The sequence below is a fragment of the Solanum lycopersicum genome, chromosome 3 (genome assembly GCF_036512215.1).
Source record: "Solanum lycopersicum chromosome 3, SLM_r2.1".
NCBI classification, from domain to species: Eukaryota; Viridiplantae; Streptophyta; class Magnoliopsida; order Solanales; family Solanaceae; genus Solanum; species Solanum lycopersicum.
In genome coordinates, this window is record NC_090802.1 from 56,823,378 (window position 1) to 56,842,749 (window position 19,372).

General features: G+C 34.5%; 2 protein-coding genes across 2 annotated transcripts; one reads left to right on the plus strand and one right to left on the minus strand.

Moving 5' to 3' along the window:
- The first annotated feature begins 4,795 nt into the window (after positions 1–4,795).
- On the plus strand, positions 4,796–12,095 carry LOC101248181 (pyruvate dehydrogenase E1 component subunit beta-1, mitochondrial). Its single transcript, XM_004235317.5, has 15 exons — positions 4,796–5,032; positions 5,158–5,236; positions 5,341–5,409; positions 5,502–5,582; positions 5,737–5,763; positions 5,898–5,960; positions 6,055–6,141; positions 7,766–7,891; positions 9,404–9,537; positions 9,624–9,696; positions 9,776–9,841; positions 10,077–10,115; positions 10,240–10,364; positions 10,513–10,627; positions 11,632–12,095. Exons 2-15 carry the CDS (start codon positions 5,186–5,188, stop codon positions 11,707–11,709), a joined length of 1,134 nt encoding a protein of 377 aa, XP_004235365.1. The 5' UTR covers positions 4,796–5,032; positions 5,158–5,185; the 3' UTR covers positions 11,710–12,095.
- A 499-nt stretch (positions 12,096–12,594) lies between these two features.
- Positions 12,595–18,618, minus strand: LOC101263004 (probable serine/threonine-protein kinase At1g54610). Its single transcript, XM_010320019.4, has 7 exons — positions 18,010–18,618; positions 17,490–17,774; positions 15,272–15,589; positions 14,829–15,056; positions 13,880–13,980; positions 13,691–13,811; positions 12,595–13,135 (listed from the first exon to the last, which is right to left on the minus strand). The coding sequence occupies exons 1-7, from the start codon at positions 18,316–18,318 to the stop codon at positions 12,782–12,784; spliced, it is 1,716 nt and encodes a 571-aa protein (XP_010318321.1). The 5' UTR covers positions 18,319–18,618; the 3' UTR covers positions 12,595–12,781.
- Between the last annotated feature and the right edge of the window lie 754 nt (positions 18,619–19,372).

Here is a 19,372-nt window from a genome sequence, read left to right on the forward strand (position 1 = left end):
TCAAGTAAAATGGTCATAATATTTTATTTTAAACATTAAATGATATAAAATATGTAGCATTAGAAAGAAAACTCATTGACCTACAATTTTCATTAGTCATGGCTAACCTAATTCATTACGTACTAAAAGATATGGTAGTATACATTATTTGCCTTCAAGAGAGGCATACATTGATTGCATATAGTTTTTTGACCAAACTTTTTTGTGGCCGTTTCTGATGATTTAATGAATTATGTGTGTTAGTTCGAATGAGTAATTATAGGTATTTATAAGTTCAAATGAGGTATGAAACGTGAAATAGAATTTTTCTATATCCAAAACTAACATCCAACGCTAAAATTATGAAAATTTGAAGTTTCTTTTATTTACATTTACACTAGTCACTGATAAAATGATCATAATAATTTGCTTTAAACATTAAATGATATAAAATTAATGGCATTTGATAGAGACTTCTGTGTGTATTCAACTTCAAGCTGGTAAGATGATAAAAGCGTAAGATTATATGTATTTATACAAGCTTATTTGATTACACAAGTTATCATATAAATTATCCATGGTTACATGCTTACAAGATCATAAGTTTATTCAATTACAAACTTTATTACTAAAATATATAATAAAGATTCACAATACCACGTACTTGTAACCAATTTGCATTTCTTAATCTAATATTTAGTTCTATATTTTAAATAAAGGAATTAAGTAGAAAGGTGTTAATAATGTGATGGTAGAATTTGGTGTGTTTCATTTTGAGAGGTCAAGTTGGATTGGTGTAACCGGTTGTAATCGATTTGAACAAAACTATGTGCATGCAAATCAATGCACTTGGGAATATGAAAAGTCTTTTGACATTTGTCAAAATTACAGAACGCCATTATTTGATTATTGAAAAGACAATAGTAATATTTATTTAGGACTTTTGAGGATAAATAAATAAATAAATATAAGTCCCTTTATTATTCGTAAATTTTACTTTATTTAAAACGTCAAACTTTTGATTTTATTGCTTACGAATAATCCAATATATATTTAAGTTGTTGTAAATTGTGTTTAATAAAAAAATTTGAAAAATAGAGTGATGATAAAGTTGAGTTTGAGAATTTAAAGAAGGGAAAAGGGTCAAAAATATTTTTCAGCAACTTTGATTTACTGGTTGATTTTACCCTTACCGATAAAATACCCTCATCGTTAGCAAACGTGTCATATATATACCCTTGTTTAGATGGAAATATCCAAATCTATAAAAATCAACCCAATTATTCATAGTCAAACCCGATCCGACCTATAACCCATCTCTTATCTTTCTCTCAACAACTTGAACAATGAATTCTTGATGCTCCATCAAAAAGGTTACCAGAATGACTCCGTTAAAGATAACTCTCTTCGTTCTCTTTCTCTTCTTTGTTAATTTTTCTATGATTCCGACGAGTGCAGGTTCCGGTCTTCTTACTTTTCCTTCGATTCCACCAAACCGGCACAAATTGATTTGAAACGATGTTTTCTGTCGATTACGAACATGGTTTTCCAAGATAAAAGAAAATTGAAATATTGAAAGCAGGGAATATGGAAGAAAATATAGTGTAAAAGATGGGGCGGAACAATGAGGCAGAAGGGTTTTGGCCTCTTGCTTTTTGGTCGTCAGCTTTGCCAGGAAAAGATGTGAATCTACAGTTGTATTTGTCAACGTTGAGATCGCTTAAGAGTCGAGGATTGTCGGAGTACAAGAAAACACCATCAAATACTCTAATGGTGTTTTCTCATTTATTTCATGACATCTATGCAAAAACAATTTGTACCATGGCAGTAGCTTTTTCATTTCCGCTAATGCTACTTTTTCATTTTTGTTGGTTTATGTATATTCAGTTGGACATATCTCTGTTTTTATCACATTGCGGAAGAAAGCTTCAACTTTGAAGTCTCATCAATGTTATTTGATTCAGTGGATCGGGTTTAAATTAAATGAGAGAACCAATTTTAAATAGATATTTTAATTGAAATTGAAAATTTGGGATCGATTTAGGATAACCGTTAGTTTGGAGGTATAAATGACTTCATTTTACCGATTGGGATAAAATTAACCAATAAATTAAAATTGAGGGGTATTTGTAACCTTTTTCCCTTTAAAGAAACTTAAAAGCTAACTTCCTTAATTATAGGAGATAAAAATAAGGAAGAAAAATAATATCACATCTCCTTAATTAATGCTGATTGGTTGTTGATTTTTTTAAAAAAACTATAAAAAGTTGTTATATTTCTTTTAGGCTATTACATGTTTCTTCTTTTTAGGATTATTAATTGCTAATTAAACGGACTACATATTGCCAATTGTATACAGTAATTGTATGTATGTGTCAATTCCTCAAAAGTAATTACTAGATGGGGAGTTGTTTTCGTTATTTAATTAGTTCAACTATATGGGTTTGATTTGATCCCGATTGAATCTCAAGGCCTGTATTATCGTTACTTGGACCTATCGATTAGATAATTGCACGGCCTTGTGGGGAAGCCCAATATAATAATGAAAAAATTACGTAGTTAACAAACTTATACTATTTAATTACTCATTATAGCTATAGTTTGCTATAATTATCACTCACGACTAACATTATACATTAATTATGTGGATTGATTTCGAGTTTGTACAATTAACCCCATTTGTATATGTATAATTATCTAATTAGTATATATATACAATTCATCTCTCACCCACTCTATGCCCTCTCTCGCTCGCCTCTCTCATTCCTCTCTCAATCTCACTCGCTTCTTTTCTTTCTCTCCAAATCTCGCTTGCTATATATACAAATAAATATGTATAATATACAATTATCTAACCAATATACATATACAATTCACCTCTCTCCCACTCTTTGCCCTCTATCGCTCGCTGCTCTCCTTCCTCTCTCAATCTCGCTCTCCTCTTTCCTCTCTCGTCCAATCTTGCTTGCTATATATACGAATAAATATGTATAATATACAATAATCTAACCAATATACATATACAATTCACCTCTCTCCCATTTTATGCTCTTTTTCGCCTCTCTCCTCTCTCCTTTCTCTCCCATTCTTGCTCGTCTCTCTCTTCCTTGTAACATGAAGTTACGAATTGCAATTATCAAACTATAACTATAAAGAGTAATTGGGCTATTTTTAGTGGCTATATGTGAAAGTTCCCCTGTAATAATTTCCTCGAGAAGCTCTTTTCAACATACTTAAGTCCACCTTAAAAAGTTACTACAAGAAAAAGATTGGCAAGTTTATTGGATTTTCTTGTGCTCATTGAGTCACGAGTTATAAACATATATAGGAAAAGCAATGAGAATTTTTGCATATAGCCACTCAAAAATAAACTTAATTATATTTCACAGTTATAGTTTGCTAATTACGATCCGTAGGTACATGTTAGAGGGAGGAGAGAGGCAACCGAGAGAGGAAAAAGAGTGGAGAAAGACAAATTGTATATGTATATTTGTCAAACTGTGTATTTGTATTTGTCAAATTATGTGTATATATGTATCTGCTATACATATGAGTGAGCGTGAGAGTGTGGAGAGTTGAGAGAGACGAACTATATATGTATATATCTCATAAAATTATATATATGTAACAAATATACATATGTATTTGTATATATGACAAGCAAGAATGAGAGAGGCGAGCGAGAGAGGACAGAGAGCGAAGAAAGACTAATTGTATTTGTATGTTTCTCTTCTAATTGCGTGTGTATATATATATATAATTTATATTTGTATATGTATATGCGATATAATTACAACTAAAAGTAAGTTGTGCGCCGTATATATTTCCTTATCCGCATAGTTTTTTCTAAAAAACAATCTTAAAGTAATCAAATGATATCTTAAATTTTCCGTACAACTCAATTAGATAATATAGTTAAAATTAGTATCTATCAAACAATTTAATCTTAACAAATTTATACATATTAAACTCAAATTAATAATCAATCTACAAAAGGTTAGGTAGGTATATCACACGACGATGTTATGAAAGATCAACAAATAAACAATGACACGTGTCATAAAGACTCAAAATAAGTAGTAAAAGAATTATTTAAAATTTAATAAAAATGAAAAATAATCAGCCGAAAAAAAACTCATTTTAGAACACACAGCCAACAAAAGTGAAATATTTTAATTTTTTTTGGCTACATCAACATTTTCTGTTTGATAGATACAATTATTGAATAATTTAAGGGTTCAATAAATATTATTCTTAATTAATGTATCTTAAAGGGATATTTGGTAGGATGTACAATAACCCTTCTGAAGTTCAAGAGCCCAATCTAAACATTCCTACAAAAATGTGAAGAATTTTCAATCGCTCCGTAATTAATATTAAATTAGGTAACTAATAACACATGTCAAGCTTTATCATATATATTCCCACAAATAAACTGTTAAGCTATGCTATAAGGTGCATTTGTAGAAAAATATTATCATCTACGACACACATTAAATTTAGAAAAGTATTAATTGTGAATCAAATTATAAAGGTATTAACATAAATATAAAAAATTATTACTTGAACTATTTTAATATTAATTTTAAATTTAAATAATTATAATTACACTTATCATTATATTTCATATTACTTATCATATTTCTCTGTTCATAAATATCATAATTCATGTAATCTAACAATCAGAAAGTAAAAATAAATTAGTATTTTACAAGGAAAAATATTATTCTCAGTAAATATTTATATCAAATTAATATAATTTTTATTATCACGTAATTTAATAATATAAAATAAGCTATAAATTTAAACCCACTACGAACATATATTAATTTAATATAAACAACGCTAAATTTTACTCATTTTACAATTTTATATGATGCTTATTTTTTTTTTTTTAACTATGGCAGGCGGCCAATGAGAGGTTATTTATTCTGATTAATAAAATAAGAAGAAAGAGGAAAAAGCCGCAGTTAGCGTGCCTCTCTCACATTTCCAATTTTGTCACTCTCGACTAATTGTTCGCGCCCGCCACCACCAAACACCTAATCTACAGGTATAATATCGATTAATCAGATCGAATTTATTGATATATATGTTCTTCTTATTGATCTGATGAACGTTTCAGTGTAATTGATTTGGAAAATCGGTGTGTTATCTGTTGGTTTTGGTTGTCAATAGGGAATTTGATAGCTACAAGGAAGCGGATATGTCTGGGATTATAAATCGAAAAATGGCTACCAGAGGCATTTCTGCTTTGGTGAGATATGAACAAGTTTTGATCTTTTTTCTTTTCAGTTGATTTTGATATTTTTGTTTACGAATAATGAAAAAATGGTTTTATTTGTTTTTTTTGGGTTTCAGAATATGAATCAGTTCCTGTTGGGAAGCAGGGTATTTGCATCTAGAAATTTTTCTTCAGCAACTAAAGAGGTAATTTTTCAATTCTCTTTTGCACTTCAGTTTGCTTATTTGATGTTTAGTTAGGTTGATAGAAAAAAAGTCATTGCTTTAAACTTGTGTAGATGACTGTCCGTGATGCTTTGAATTCTGCTCTGGATGAAGAAATGTCTGCGGATCCAAAGGTCTTTATAATGGGAGAGGAGGTATAAATGATTTTCTTTTTCTTGTTTTTGTTCAAATTTTCTTTACCTCTCGAGGCAGGGGTAAGGTTTGCGTAAACACTAGCAAATTACATGCTTCTGCTATTTCTTCTCGTGAAAAATTGACCTGTAATTTTAATTATTATGTGTCATTCAGGTTGGTGAATACCAAGGAGCCTATAAGGTTAGATGTTCTTTTCTCACCTTGATTTTTTTTTCTCAAGCTTGCTCTTTAATCCTGTATTCGCTACCGATTTATTCTTTTAATCTGAGTTTCTTTGTTCTTCACCTTTTTTCTTCTTTTGCATCTGTCATCAGATTACCAAAGGGCTGTTGAATAAATATGGTCCACAAAGAGTTCTTGATACACCCATTACTGAGGTAGATCCTTGGGGTTCAAATACTAATTAGCTGCTGTTGTGGATGAATTTATATGTTAAGGTACTACATAACATTTTTTTATGTTGTTTTCTAGGCTGGATTTACTGGAATGGGAGTTGGTGCTGCTTACCATGGTTTGAAGCCTGTTATAGAATTCATGACTTTCAACTTTTCAATGCAGGTCAGATTTCTGTTCTCTCAGATGCTTTGTTCTTCTGAGTTCTGTTAATAATATTTATTAGTTATTTCCTTGAACATAAATATGCAAAAACCATCCACCAATATCATTGCCAGAGGCCCACATGTGGTAGCTGTCTGTATTAGTCAACTGCTAATGTTTAGCTTGTTGAGATGTTGTATGATATAGTTGAGCACAAGTAACTTGCAAGACGTTGGATTGTTGTTTTTGTCAAAGGCACGCTTAAGCCCTGAAGCGAGGCTCAAAACTTCTTGAGCGCTTCGCATAGCTTAATGTGTGCTTTAGTTGTCAATGTTTTATGGCATACTCTACTTGTTAATGAGCCTCTTCTGAATAGGCAACACTAAACAATTTTCACTTTATTGTTTTTTTCCATTTTCTTTGTTCATATATTTGTCATTCATGCTTGTAATTATTAGTCTTGGACTAAATATATATGTATATCTTTTTTCCTTTGAGTTTTTTCGTTGAAGCACACACTTTATTTGCTCTTTGCGCTTAAAGACCCAACATACCTTAGAGCTTTTTTGCGCTTTTTGCTCTTCATTACACTGGGATTATGTCATGATCAATTTGTTGGATTGATAATTTGAGATGATATTGCCTGTTATTTCTGTATTTTCTATCTTGTGCAGATTGTATTAAATTTAGTGCAAAAAATCTAAAGGAAATGTTAAAGTGGGAGGGAAAATTAGGTTGTAATCTTTGAGGACAAAAGGTGATTTTGGTATTTTGTCTCTCAGCCTCGGGGTTGGACTGCATTAGTGAACATTTTCTTCTGCTTGTGTTTCCTCAGGGGCAATGGATGCCCATCATTACTTCAGTTATTAAAAGCTTGCAAAGAAGAATGCCTTATCAACACAACTAGAACATTATTGTGTTAAGTTTGTCTAAAGTTGGAGGAACTGCGGTCTGAACTGAATATAACACGACGGTACTAAATATAAACGAGGAAGTTAGTACTAGGTCCTTGTTTATATTGTATATTGAACTAAAAAACTAGGAATTTACTACAAGGTCCCTGTTTATATTGAACTCTGTTCAGTCATTGTGGTCACAAGAATCTGATGTCTCTTGTGGTAATATATAGCTCTAAGATGCATGTAACTGTATCTTTATCGCGAGTTGCTGGGTTGGCACATAGGCTTATGATCAAGTAATTGTTGGTCAAACGTATTATGTATGTAACTTTATTGGGCTTGTTTCCTTCAAATTGGAAGTTGGATTGGCCCACAGGCTGTACAGCAAAGTAATTGTTGGCCAAATAATGTACAACTTTACTGGGCTTGTTTTTCTTCCAAATTGGAAGGAACAACTTCCTCCAATTGTTCTATTTGGAGGAATGGGGATTGTTATTACTTTCTCCTGTCAAATGTTCTTGCTGCATTTTAGTCTTTCTCTTTGAATAAACAATAGAGGTTCTACTTCATCAGATCATGACATTTTAGTTCTGACACATGACTAGCATTTCAGTTAAGAGATTTTGGTGAAGTTACTGCATATTGATATCATTTTTCTACATATTGTTATATTGTCTAGATTTCTTGATTATGGTTTATACCTATGAATGATGACTGAAGGTATAATGTTTTTGGGATTCATGCAGGCTATTGACCATATTATCAATTCTGCTGCAAAATCAAATTATATGTCTGCCGGTCAGATCGCAGTCCCCATCGTCTTCAGGGGTCCTAATGGTGCTGCAGCTGGAGTAGGTGCTCAACACTCTCAGGTATGTCAGTGAACTGAAATGTATCTTGTTGTGTTTTCTAACGTTGCACTTGGAGTTTCCTTATAGTTTGGTTAAACTAAGCTAAGCATCACATGCGTGTAATGTCAAAAGGCTATGCAGTAAATATTTGGTCTTTATTCATTGTTTTGTTTGTTTAATATCTCCGAACGGCCTATCTTTTTTTTTTTTTATCTTTGCCTCTCAGAGCTATTGGTACTCATGATCTATAAAGGGTGAGAGTTCATCTTTAGAGATGGATTCACAAGAAATGAGACTTTGTTAACTCGGGTCAGCTGAGAATCTTTGAGAAGGTGACGAATCTACGAAGTAGTTATTTAGTGAGTGAGTTTTTCTGGAAGGAAAAGTAGTAATTAAGAAGAGTTAAAGCCCCCCAAAAGAGAATATGCGGTCGAGCAGATTTCTAAATGATGGTCAAACAGTACAAATGATTAAAGGCTTAAATATATAGCTACACACCTATTTGATATTTGACTACTCTTTTTCAACAAGTGCATCCCGTTCAAGTAATATATATAGGAGCTCTCAACCACTTCCAAGTTCCATCAGCATTGCCACATCGTCAAATCCAACAATGCCTCCTTCATAGCTCTTATACCAAAAAGAAAGGGATCACAACACCTTAGAGACTTCAGGCCCTCTACATATTTGGGTCTAACTTTGGGTGCAAAATACAAAGAACTTGAGATATGGAATTGGAGTGGTGGAAAAGGTGGAGAAGAGGCTGGATGTGATCCGTGGTGGTGGGAGGTAGCAAGTACCCTATGGAAATTGCTATTATTGTACAATGGATGTTTGAATTAGTTACTCTTATTGCAATTTTATATACTAAATTCATGTATGTTGGTAGCTTTAATTTTCCGTAAACAGTGTGCTTCACTTAGGTGCACACTTCATTTCTTGCTTTTCGCGCTTCCAAGTTCCATGGCTGTTGTCATATTTTGCGCTTTTCACTTTTGTAAACAGTATTTTCTATTGTTACTGGCGGTAATAGAGGAAGACGGAGGAATACCAGACATATAGTCAGGTGTCCACCAAATCTAATTGGTGGACACCGTTACATGTCTGGAAAACAAAGGAGAAGGGAGTAAAAATGTTAGATGAGTTTCTCATCTATCATTTGGATCTCTCTTCAAGTGTTCATCGTTGCCCAATAACTAGTTTATAGTTATTGAGCTACATCTGGACTTTACATCATTATTCACTTATGATTTTTGTTCTAAATTTTAATTTTACCAGTTTCGGAAAAAAAAAAGAGGACGAACGAGGAACAGGAAGTCAGGAAGTATGAGATGGTGCCAGTAGATGCATCTCCAGAATTTTGGGTTTCTTCCCATGATCATTCACTGCATTTTGTTTGGTTGTGTTATTTAAGCAATTAAACATACATGCAAGTTATTACAGTCCCCGCCATCAAGGTGTATGCATGTTTGTATGTCATATGCATCTTAATTACTACAGGTCCAACATTTCTTCCTTTTATAATCTTCCCAGTGCTATGCGGCGTGGTTTGGTGCATGTCCTGGATTGAAGGTGCTAGCTCCATACTCGTCTGAGGATGCTCGCGGTCTGCTAAAAGCTGCTATCAGGGACCCAGATCCTGTTGTTTTTCTGGAAAATGAATTGCTGTGAGTTGCATTGCTAATTTAGTTATTCAAGTGCGTTCACTTTTCTCCTAATATCTTATCATCATTGTGAAACTTCAATGATGCAGATATGGTGAGTCTTTCCCTGTTTCTGCTGAAGTTCTTGATTCTAGTTTCGCTCTTCCCATTGGAAAAGCTAAGGCAAGCTCCTGCTTTCTGTCATTGCTTCTATGCATCTTTTATATTTTGCTGCTGTTCCTTACTTTACAAGCATTTGCAGATTGAACGTGAAGGAAAGGATATCACAATTACTGCTTTCTCAAAGATGGTTGGTTCTGCTCTTAAGGTTCGTCTGTACTTACCTTAAATGAAGATTTAAATTCTTGCTATGTAACACGTCCTTAATACAATGCTTTGATTAATCCTGTTCTGCAACTCATGATCCACTTGTTTTTGCTGATTTTCATCAATAACTAAATATTGCTTTGATTTGGTAATGTATTAGATATTTCTTAGAAACTATATAGCATGATACTGTTTCTATCTACAATCATTCAATTCCATGCGTTTGAATTTTGAAGGCTGCTGAAATTCTTGCAAAAGAGGGAATTAGTGCTGAGGTATGTGAGACTCCAGAGTTCATAGTCTAGTTTTGTCTTCAAATTTTAAATTGTTAATGTGCTTCAAGGTTTCAGCTTTCATTTCACTTCTCATCCTGTCTTTCCATTTTATTCGGGCTAACAGGTCATAAATTTGCGCTCTATCCGACCGCTTGATAGATCCACCATTAATGCTTCTGTGAGGAAAACCAACAGGCTTTTAACTGTTGAAGAAGGGTTCCCACAACACGGCGTTGGAGCTGAGATCTGGTTTACCACATACTTCCTCCCCTAATGCTATTACAATTCCGTGCAATAACCACCCCTGTCCCCCAAAAAAGAACGCAGGAAAGAGCTTTACTTCCTACCTGTTTTTAGCCATCTAAGCTTACCAGACTATATTTTGCTTTTGAATCAGTGCTTCTGTGGTTGAGGAAAGTTTTGAATATCTTGATGCACCAGTTGAGAGGATATCTGGGGCTGACGTTCCGATGCCATATGCAGCAAATCTAGAAAGAATGGCTGTTCCACAGGTTAGTACTCAACTTTTTCTCCCTTTTCGATAAATAGAAGCAGTTTTCATTTGATCCTAGTTATGGTTTTTGTGGTAAAAATGGTAAATACGACTAATCTTAAATGGGTGGACAAGGGTGCCTTATCAGCCCAAAAGTGTGTGTCGGTGGAGGGCGAAAAGAGAACATGATAAGCCGTTAATCTGTGTGCACTCTGCAATGATGGCATAACTAAATGATGTTGAAAGATAAGTGTTTGATGTACTCTGGAAATAGGATCAGCTGGTAGAATGAGTCACTAGGATCCGTATGCCAGCGCACGATGTCCTTGAGTGAGATTCTTGCTATCAGGAGATAGGTTCTTATGATTAATGAAATATCCAGGGAGTGAGCTGAGGATTGTTAGTATCGTATCATACTAACTAATGCAGACATCTTATCAGTTGAGAAGCACAGTGAGAAGCAAATGGTAAAAGGTTTGCAACAAAATACTGAGAGATTAATACTAGTGTATGCAACTGCGAGTTTATGAAGTGTATCATATGTCCCAAAAAAGAGTCAATAGGTCAAGAATAGGGGTGGCAATTGGGTGGGTCAAAATGGGTTAGACTATAAATGGGTCAAGGCCCAACCTAACCAAAATTTGTTCAGGCCAAAATGGGTCATAACCCAACCTGCCCAATTTTTACCAAGTTTAATAGCTTTATTTGTTATTTATAAGCTTTTAGTACCTAATAGAATTATATATACATATATTGACAAGATTTCTCAAAAATCAATTTGGGTTTCATATCAACTCAATTCTTAATGGGTTGAGATAACAACTGGTCGGGTCAATAACCAAATCGAAACCTAGTCATGAACATGCACATAACTCTATATGCGTAAATATTGAAGGTCTAAATACTTGGAAACCATTGGATAACCAAGAAGCTCACTGGAAATAGATCTCTTCTCATCCTTTATTGGTGAATCGCTAATAACAGTTTCCTTTCCTTCTGAAATATTTGAATCTGTCTGTACAGATTGAAGATATTGTTCGTGGAGCAAAGAGGGCATGTTACAGAGCAGCAAAATCAGTTCCAATGGCTGCAACTGCTTAAGCTTTGGTAGGAACAAAGACTGCCAAGCTGGTTCTAAGCGTTTTATTTCCTCTTATGTGGATATTGATTCTTTATCCGCCTGCGAGTGGATGCTTCTATATTTACCATCCTGAGAAGTTTAATTTGTCCATGAAAAGAAAATGCTAAATGTTAGAAAATAATTTTTGCCGTTTACTTGCGCTCTCTTTTCACTGGTGTTACCAAATGTTATGTAAGACTTGTCAGTTTTGACCGCTGAGGGTTCACGAGAACAAACTCTGTAGTGATATGTAATATGATATATGCTTGCATTATTTGTAATCTACAAAACAATGTATTGATCTCAAATAACGCCAATCCAGTTTTTGAAGAGGCTCGAATAACATCACTTGGTGTAACTTGTTAAATTTTTGTTTATTGAATAACTTGGGATCATTCTACTATGAAATTTTGACGATTTGTGAAGAATTGGCTTTGAAACTCTCAAGAATCCACGTAAATCCACCAGTCTCAGAATGAGACTTGCAAAACTAAACGAACTGAACTCTTACTGAACATTGTTTTCATTTTAATTAACAGAGAAATCTGAGACCAGTACCCTTCCCCACTTGATATTAACGTATTGTTTGCTGTAGGATTCCAACAAGTGATGTGCCCCTAACCTACTCATCACGTATATCACTAGCCAAAGCTTTGAGTCAGCTCGACTGAGCGTCAGTACTTATCACACATAATCACTAGACCAAAGCCGTGGGACAGCTCTACTGAGCATTACTTACTACACATAAAAACTAAAATTAAGCGTTGTAACTGTGATGAGCTTATTTCAAGCAGCTACCAGACGGAACAGCTAAGATCAAGAAAACCCAACGCATACAAATAGAAAGAAAATGAGAAACCAAATGATTACCTAAAGGCTCCAATGAGATTATGACTTGCAACTGTACAATGGATGTCAGGTGTAAATTATAACCCCAGAATCCACATGATACACAAAACTGTTGTATAATTTAATTACAGAAGTTTAAAAATAGAATACAGTAACAACCAAAAATCCTTGAAGCCACAAAATTTATTGCTTTGGGAAATTTTCTCATCTATGGTGACTAAATGTCTCTGAGACGGAAGCTCTACCCCTCAGTCTCATATCTATAGATAGTCTAAAAGAAGAAGGAAGGAATGCATGGAAAAGTTTGCGAGACGGAGCCATATGAGGCTCTTCTTTCTTGGTTCTCCTCTGCCTCGACGTCCCACCTGTAGTTATGGTGCTTCTCAAAGATCGTGACTTTGGATCAAAACTTGAATCAAAAGAAGCAGCAGCTATACTGAATGATGCAGGGCCATTATGTGATGCATTAAGAGGGTATCCAACTGCTCCATCTTGATGTGGTGGAGGAAATTTTTCACTCTTGCTCTTAGCATTAGCCTGTGTCATCATCCTCCACCTCTGCAGAAAAATAAGTGGGATGAGTACAAGGATGCAAAGAAAAAGAAAAAAAAATTGACAGAAAAGAGTAGCAAGTGACAAAGGGAGCCAGCTTGAAGGGAAATGAGTTGATATTAGGTCCAGCAATCCTTAGTCCTAGAGTTATTTGGCTCTATATACCATCTATGCAAAGCAAAGTGTTTTACTGAGAAAAAAGGTGATGCCAACAATCTTCATATCAGGGTTTAAAATTTCAACAAACACACCACAACAGATAACACATACCTTTTGCTTGACGTCTTTGTTAGCCCCATATGTCTAATATAGAATGAGCAACTTTCAAGGCATTATAGAGAGGAAAACGTGCAGAATAAGGAGAAAAGGGATAATTTTACGAAAAGTTATATGGCACTAAAATACACTCTAAAAGGATTTCAACTCTCTGCCTGTACACACCCCTTGGTTCTGAACTGGTTACAAGTGGCTAAGAAACCTAATTAAGACTCGATAAATTACCACTGCATTTTACTGGGACAAAAGCTGGACAACAAAGACAACATAATTTGTCTCACTTACATCGAGGTTCGGTTGGAGCTCTGCATTAGCCTCCGGAGCTGGAATTGCACGACTAACTCTCTCACGTCTCACTTTCTTGACACCATCACCAGTGTGAACTTTTCCATGCAAACCACTTTGCCTAAAAGGAAAATAGGTCTCAGTAGATGCAAGCCATGGTAAAATAATTTCAACATCATTTAGACATACCTCCTGGCAGCTTCATCTCTTAGTTTGACATCCATTTCCTTGCTAGGAGGATATTTTGGCAAACTTGAAGGCTCGCAAGGATATGGTTCAGTTGTAAGGAACTGTACATTACAAGTACTCATATCAGAAATAAAATACAGCGAAGGCCTCGGACGACGTAAGATCTAAGCACATGTGAGTCACAGCAGGTTGGAGGAGAGAGGTTCCTGAGGGGAATTTTTAGGGACAGTGGTGAAAGATCCCCGTAAAAGAGCAAAGAGACTAGGAAGACAAATTGTACAACTGTTAATTCTCATAAAAAATTGAACAGTGTATCATGAATGGAAAAGTTCTAGAGAGTCGCTATGCTGTTCGCAATTAACTATGTATCCAGTAAGACATTTTCCAATCATCAGCCATTATATCATCAGGAATTCTTGAATACTGAGCAGAGCAGTATAAAAGATTACAAGTGAAGCAACACTTTTGACATTTCTTGTTATCCAGTAATAAAGCATTTAAACACACCCAATTCTACCAAGGGCAGGCTCATAATACATTTCGGAAGATTCCCAAAGTATTTCATTGAAGAAATGCAGACAGTCAGTGTACCCTCAGTATAGACAACAAGAAGACACGTTACAAGCATAAGAATCTTGATGCAAAAAGTGAAAGAAAAAGAGGAGCTACAAGGATACAAAAGAAGGATAAAGGATCATTTATGAGCATCTAGGTTCTCAGCAAAAGAAAGAGCCTAGAATCTAGATAACAGGTATCTTCTAGAAAGCAACCAAAGAAAGAACTACATAGGAGGAGTTACACGACTTCCACTCTGCAGAAACTAAAGAAATGCCGAAATAATAGACATATTAACAGCGAAACAGGGAATCACATACCAACTAAGCAACCTCTAAAGTTTAACAGCATTGATTTCATTTTCAGGAAATATTCAAATGATCAGATGACTTACTTCACTGTTCAAAGCTGCAGTGGCTGTGCCTCTTTCATCGGGATCGATAGCAAGAAGTGTTGCAATCATAGGATGTGAAGAGGGTGGAAAATCCTTGAATGTCTCGTCAATGCAGTGTTTATAAGGTTGTTGTGGTTTAAACAGAGTAGCATTTGGTAATTTGAATTTCTTCCAATACTCCTCGGATGGAGAGCCACACAACCTAAATATTTTATGGAGTTGCTCAACCTATGCAGTAAGCAGCCAAAGAGAGTCCAAGTCAGTCAATTTACTTGACCTCTATGCCTCAAGGACAAACACAAATAATTAACTAACAAAAAGAATCAGCAATGTGGCTTGAAAGTCAGATTATTAGTTTGGGAAACCAAGAATGTAATCAATATCTGATTTTCTAGAAAATAAGAAGGCATTTTATATCAAATGTAGCACAAAGAGTAAAGCACCTCCGTTCTCCCTGGAAATATTGGCTTCCTTGCGAGTAACTCAGCCAAAATGCATCCGGCACTCCACAGGTCAACACCAACACCGTAATTAGTAGCTCCAAGCAGAAGTTCAGGTGGCCGGTACCAGAGAGTCACAACACGACTAGTCATAGGTTGCTGGTGTTCAGGATCATAAAATGAAGCTAATCCAAAATCAGCTATTTTCAGAATTCCTTCATTATCAATCAGCAAATTGGAACCTTTTACATCACGGTGTAGGACTCCATTATTGTGACAATGCTCTAGACCAGAGAGTAACTGTTTCATGTAGCACTTTACCTGCAATAAGATATAAACTAGACAACTCAGCTAGTAATTAGTACCTGCCAATTCATTCAGGTATATGTTGAATAAATAGGGCAAAATTGCATGACCACAGATAATTGATTAGCTATCAATTCTGTTATTCGTGTAGGGTGTGTTTGCTGTTCAGTATGAAGGAAAATGTTTGTTAAGAAAATAAGTGGGCTTCTTACTTATTTTCTTGTTTACCGTACGTAAGCAAAAATTATTATCCCTTAAAGTATTTGTATATAATTTAAGACAAATACTATGGGAGGTGAGGGTGGGGGTGGGGTGATGGGCAGAGGGGTTATGTGGGTGGGGGTGAGGTGAAGATGAGGTGTGTTGGAGGGTGAAGAGGACACAATCTTGTGGAATGCCACTTGTGATAAGTACTGTTACATGGTTTTGTTGGCCCATACCAATCCTTTACCCTCGTTAAAAAGTTAATACAACTACTGTGTGTCAATCCCAAACTAGTTGACAAAATGTTGTTTGTATCTTTTACTTGAAGTATCTGCTAGGCAAATGGTATGGCTAAAAATCCTGTTTAGATCATACTCTCCGCATTTCTCAGTTTTTTGGTCTTGAAGCAGTGAAACATTTCCACAAAGCGGGGTCTGGGGAGGGTAGAGCCTTACCACATATTAGGAGGTAGAGAGGTTGTTTTTGATAGACCCTTAGCTCAAGGAAAAAACAGTAATCACAACAACAAATACGATAACCGAAGTACAAGAAACAACATACAGTAACTAAACTCAAATGAAAATAAACTACAATGTAATACTACAACTAAGGGTCGTTTGGTAGGTTGTATAAGAAAAATGTTGAATAGAGTGCATTAGTAATGCATGCATTATTGTGCTAAGATTATTTCTTGTGCAGTATTTGGTTTGGTATACTAAAAATAAGATGCATGGCATAACTTCTATAAAAAAATAATATGTTTACAAAAATACCCTCCTAACTCTTTAGCTTTGGTTAATGGAAAATGTCTTGAGAGGGATTTGAGGGGTAGTTATGTCATTGATCAATCTTATGCATGTGTTGGAACTCTTTGTATTACTAATCCATGGATATCCATGGTATTAGTAATCCACACCTCAATACAGCAAAGTGTATAACTGACCAAACAAGATATTAATAAAACACGATGCTAATCCATGCATTATTTTTTCTCATATACTCTATCAACTGACCTACGGAAGGGAATCAAGAGTAATATTTCAAATAAAACATACCCAATATAAATGCCTTTAAAGGAGATTAAAAAGAGCATGTAAAGGAAATATCCATATGCCTTTTCAATATATGAAACTGTGCAAACTCAATATATTTTCTGAATATAATTCTACTTGAACAGAACTATCAATTCGAACGAAATTTTTACAGGAAGATCATAATTTTTTATTTTGTGAGGTAATATCCCTTTGCTGAGTGAAATGATGGGAATTTTCGATACATCTAAGCTACAACTATTTCACTCAAAGGCACAACTAAAATACAACATCTGTAACTAGCTCAGCATTGGATTCCCAAACTACCATGATCGGGCCCAATGGCCTTACGAAAAGACAGTAACATCAGAAAGCACAAGAATGAAAGATAGAAGACAAATGACACTACATAATTAGAGCAGATAGACCAGATTCCATAACGAAAGGAAAGCCAAATTACACAAACAAAATAACAAAACAAAGCAAAAAGGTAATTTCGAAGAATAGTACTCAGATAAGCACACTATGCTTGGGGAAACTAACTATCAAGTCTGACCTATACATTAGACAAAAACCAAGATAACACCAAGAAAGCATACAAACACACAAGTGAATATATCAAGTTAAAAGTACATCAACCAACCTCCTCTTCTGAAGGTAAAAAGAGACATTAGTAATACCTGCGATTCACTAAATTTGACCTTTTGAACAGCAGCCAGACCAGCCAGATCATGCTCCATGTACTCGAAAACAAGGTACAAACTAGACGACATTCTCGAAGTCACCAAACCTTCAAGTTTGATGACATTGGGATGGTCCAGTTTTTTCAAAACAAGTATTTCTCTTGCCATGAACTTCACACTCTCTGGCTCCATTGTATCAAACCTAACTTTCTTCAATGCAACAATCTTCCCTGTTATCAAATCCTTTGCTTTATATACATTGCTATACGTTCCTTGCCCAATCTGCATTCACACATAAACAAGCAAATTGAACAACAAAAGTACAACTACCAAAGCCTATTGTACCAATTCCTTGAAAGTTGAAATCCACCCCTAGGCCCTAAAAATTGTGCATTCCTTACTTTGTATCTAAGCATTCATTAATGCAACACAATTGACACATAATTACTTTGTATCCCATGAAAACATAGTACATTGCGCTAAAACAGTTATACATATAGGAGGCATTAATGATTACCTTTTCAATTTTCTGGAAAGTATCCGCTCGGCGAGGAGTCCAATCTTTTATAGCATCACCAGCAACAGCAACCAGCCACGACGGCCACCCTTGCTGATTTGTTGCAAAAGAATTTCCCAATGTTCTGAAACTGTAATACTCAGACACCGACTCTGTACGATTTGGTCCTTCTACCTCCACCGGCAGCGGTGGAGGTTGAGTGATCTTCACCTCATCCCCTGAAGCTCCAACACCACCGTCGGAAGTATTCCGATTGTTAGAATTCTGTGTCCTCCCGTCACTACCAATCTTTCCAAATACACATCCCATAATAAACACTGAAGTAAGTTTAACCAGTCATTTTTGTTGTATATTCAATGTCACTAAAAACAGAGGCAGATGAAAATAGCTAGATTTTTTGCTAGCATTTATTACAAATCCTCTCTAATATATTGGGTTTATGGAGTGGGTGTGGGTGAGTATTCACTTTTCGTATCGAAAACTCGAAACTTTTGATTAAAAACAGCGTGAAGGGGGCATGGGCTGTGTGAAGTGAAAAAGGAGATCAGTTTTTCAGTTGAAGGGACTTTGGGGTTTTCTCCTTTTTATATTTTACTTTTCAAAAGTTCTTCTTCTTTTTTTTGTTGTTATGTTTTATAGTATAATGTTGTACTACTGATTAGTCTGTGTCAACAATTAGGTCAAGGTTTGATTAAAAATAAAATGTTAAAAATTGGTAGTCACAAACTAAAAAGTCAAAAGGGTGAGTTGGTTTTGTGAAAGACATGCTAAGAAAAATGCAACCTTATACAAATTATACTTGGGAACTTTTGACTCTTTCTTTTATTTATTTGTATTATACACGCTCCGTTCCAAAATAGTTGTCGCGTCAAACTATTTTTAGAGTTAATTTAATTAACATTTAAAGTTAGAGTAGATTATATTACTTTAATATTGTTCAATTATATAAAAATATCTAAAATAGTTGTTGCGTCAAACTTTTTTAGAGTCAAATTAATTAATATTTAAAGTTAAAAGAGACCATATTACTTTAATATTTCTCAATTATATAGAAGGATCCAAAATAGTGGTGCGTCAAATTTTTCTTGAGTCAATTTAATTAATATTCAAAGTTAAAATAGATTATATTATTTTAATATTTTTCAGTTATACAGAAAGATTCAAAATAGTTATCGCGTCAAACTTTTTTAGAGTCAATTTAATTAATATTCAAAGTTAGAGTAGACTATATTACTCTAATATTTTTCAATTATACGGAAGGATTCAAAATATTAACTTTTTTTAAAAGTCAATTTAATTAATATTCAATATCAAATTAAATTACATTAAGTTAATATCCTAATCGGTATGAAAAATATTATAA